General features: G+C 50.0%; 1 protein-coding gene across 1 annotated transcript; it reads left to right on the top strand.

The window, feature by feature from the left end:
• Window positions 1-221: 221 nt before the first annotated feature.
• Window positions 222-2,407, top strand: HO133_003906 (uncharacterized protein; the record flags this gene model as incomplete). The annotated part of the gene is made up of 6 exons (XM_037294828.1): window positions 222-744; window positions 801-877; window positions 936-1,076; window positions 1,106-1,549; window positions 1,639-1,970; window positions 2,155-2,407. The coding sequence occupies 6 exons, from the start codon at window positions 222-224 to the stop codon at window positions 2,405-2,407; spliced, it is 1,770 nt and encodes a 589-aa protein (XP_037148875.1).
• Window positions 2,408-3,230: the final 823 nt, after the last annotated feature.

The following is a 3,230-nucleotide window of genomic DNA, read 5'->3' as shown; positions in this document are numbered from 1 at the left end:
GTTTCGATTTTGTGTGTCACACCAGTACATCGAAGATCAAAATGATTTTCCCCTCCAACGACGGGTGGAAACACCTTCTGCATCACTGACCATGGTGTACCATGATATATTTGCTGTTGGTTCTGCGGAAAAGGTGTATATATGGCCTCGGATGTCTTTTTCATAGACCATCATCGACATTGTCCTTCGATGGATCTCAAGTCTCCAATATGTTCCTCATCATGTCTCCAACTTTTGTCGCTTCCATACTTTATCTCTCCGCGCTCGCAACCGCTCTTCCAAAGGCTACGCCGGTGATTGAAGATCGACAAACTCCAACATCCGACAACATTCTCCAGGCTCGACAAACACCATTCAGTCCGGCCCAGCAAGCATCCGCAGTAGCACAGTGCAAAAGTGGGGACCTCAACATCCCTACCGTCACGGATTGGATAAATCTTCAGATCGACGACTGGTTCGATATCTTCTGGACTGACGTGCCAGCAATATACTACAACAATCATGTTACACCTCCCACCGTTCCGTATGTGATATCCGAAATATATCAACGGGATGGCATCACGTGCACAATAGCCGACTGTAAAGAGCCATCCACCCTCACCCAGTCGGAGTCATTGTGCTTACAACGTGTAGCTTGCATCACTGTCTCTCTCCAGTGCTCCGATTGGCTGACACCAGCGCCTAATGGATCGTTCGATGCCATCCGTGCTTACGTGTTTTATAATGGCTGGAGGGCACTTGCAGGTTTGTGAGATCCGTCCTCAATGACCGCCCGCCCTTCCAGCTTACATCATATTCAGAGTTGTTTTACCAGATGAATGTAGCAACGGCTTCTTCCGAAGTCAATCAGATTAGTGTTGCAAGCGTCATTGGATCAGTATATCATTCTACCCGCTAGTACCGTAAGCATCTCTCACTGAACACCCATCGGGTAGACCTTTGGCAACGATACCTCTTCTGGCGGTCCATCGTGGGACAAGACCACATCTGCTGCTACCCCAGCAATTGGAGGTGTATCTGCTATTCTTGGAGCTCTGTCAGTGAGTCAGGATTTCACTCAATCCCTCGAGCGCTTGGTAAGCTTTGGTGGCTCAACATGTGCTAGTTCGGCACTGCTTCCGCCGCGACCGGTGTAATTGGCAGTCTCCTGAGTGGGATTGTAGGCGGCATCAGTCTTGGAGATGCAGCCCCTGCAGACCCTCGGATTGACAGCATAAATGATTTGGAAGGTTCAATGGAGACTTTGTACTGGTCACTCAACAATGGACTAGCCGTTACCTATCAAACCGTCCTGCTCTGGAACAATGGCAGTGGAGGTGGTTTCCCCCAAGTCCAGGATCTCCTCAAGGGAGGCGCCTTCGTTGATGAGGGGGTCGGCCAAAGTAGCCTTCTTTCTTCGATCGAAGACCAGACATTCTATGAAAATATGCGCGATGGTTCTGCCCGTATCTTTGGCTGGACGGCTATCAATACGGTGTGGAGAGATGCAGATGTATTCATTGTGTACCTGCCTTATAACGCTCACATTCCGCCGTATACCAATTTTCAAGTACGCTATTCCCGTCTCTCCAACGTGAAGGCATTCGCTGTGATGATTCTGCTATCGATCCTGACTGACCTTTTCTCCCACCGCCATAGCAATCAGACTGCCAAGCTCTCTTGACGTCCCATATTTGGGCAACTCCCACGCTGTGTGAAGGCGACGGCATGACCATTCTTGTCGGCGACGCCTCAAACCCTAGCATCGGTCCTGGCGTCGCTCCCCATGGATACAGCAGCACAATCGATATCGCCGGGACCCCCTTTGACTATCATAACATTATGGCGTCCAGTGTGGGTGCTTGGCAGCACACGGGATTCAACGCTAATATCTCGAATCCGCTCGTCGCGGGCTTGCAGACAGGGAACATTGATGTGTCTGATTTGGGCGATGTGCAGAGTCTTGGGGATCTGCCGATGACTACTGAAGGGTACGTACATTACTTCTCTGATCAACGAACTTGCAGACATTCTTCCTTCCACCAAGTGCTCTTTTTTCTTCCCTTCCTAGCCCTATCTTATGCGCCCCATCCTCTCCTAAATACTTGCCTGAGCCTTACCTACACCCCGAAGAAGTAACATCCACACTGCTAACTCCCAACTCTCCTCTACTAGCGTCTTCAACCTCCCCGTCTGCCAACTTTTCGACTTCGACAGCGTCTACGGCTTCTACCCGCCCAATGAACAAACCGATCCGCAATTTTGGTGCGGATGTCTATACGCGAGTGCCAATTCGCCAGCGGCACCGTCGCAACTTTTCAGTGATCACATCTCCAGTGGGCTCACTGCGGCGGTTAAGAGTGCGAACCCTTGTTGTGTGTTCGATGGGACGGATTATCCGAGTGGGTGCGGGGAGTCACCATCATAAGGGTGCTGTGAGGGAATCAAAGCGAGGGAGACGGACCATGCTGGCCATGCGTGTACGAAGTGCTTGAAGGTAAATATTATCTGATTTCATTGGCTTCTTGGTTCGGGGTCTCTGCATGTCATGGTCGGTACATATGATGGACCTCGTGAATTGTTTCCTTTACTCTATACACATCACTCCATACTGACATGTCCACTTCAACGTACTGTTCCCATAGAATTGTGGCTACCCTACATTACCTCCCTGGACGTAAAATGCCGGAAGCCAAGTGCCCCACCGACATGAACGGTCAAGCCTAGATCTTATCAATTCCTTCCGCAACCTGCTTACAACTTGATTTCATAGATCTTAATATCTGTGTTTCATCGCGTAGCTTCTGACGATGACGAGTAGATCGGATAGGAGTGTGGGAAGGCAGGTCATCGCACGTTTAGACACACACTCTACCCTGCCTTGTGGAGATAAACAGAGTGGCAAGCTGAGCGGGAAGACTACCACATCTTTCGATCAGATTGACGATGCCAAGATCCAAGCATATGAACTTTATCTGATAGAATGTTTTGGGTTTAGCGCGAGCGCTTGGTACTCTACAGAGTCCTTTAGGGATGGGCCAAAACGCATCCATTCAACCTACAACAGTGTGTTGTACTGCATTATATCTCCCTCCCTCAAATCCGTATACAAAGGGTGACACTCGCTAGTGGGGGCTACGTGGCGGCCGATGTGGCAGCTGATGTAAGAACCGTGGCTGCTGATTCAATCTCTTGCAGCGTTGCATCTATGCCACTTCTCGGTGAACATGTAGAGGGCCAATGGACAGCGG

This window comes from Letharia lupina, assembly GCF_014066315.1.
Source record: "Letharia lupina isolate WasteWater1 chromosome Unknown contig_19, whole genome shotgun sequence".
Taxonomy (NCBI): Eukaryota; Fungi; Ascomycota; class Lecanoromycetes; order Lecanorales; family Parmeliaceae; genus Letharia; species Letharia lupina.
The sequence above is the reverse complement of the archived record's forward strand: the minus strand, read 5'-3'. Positions and strand labels throughout refer to the sequence as shown.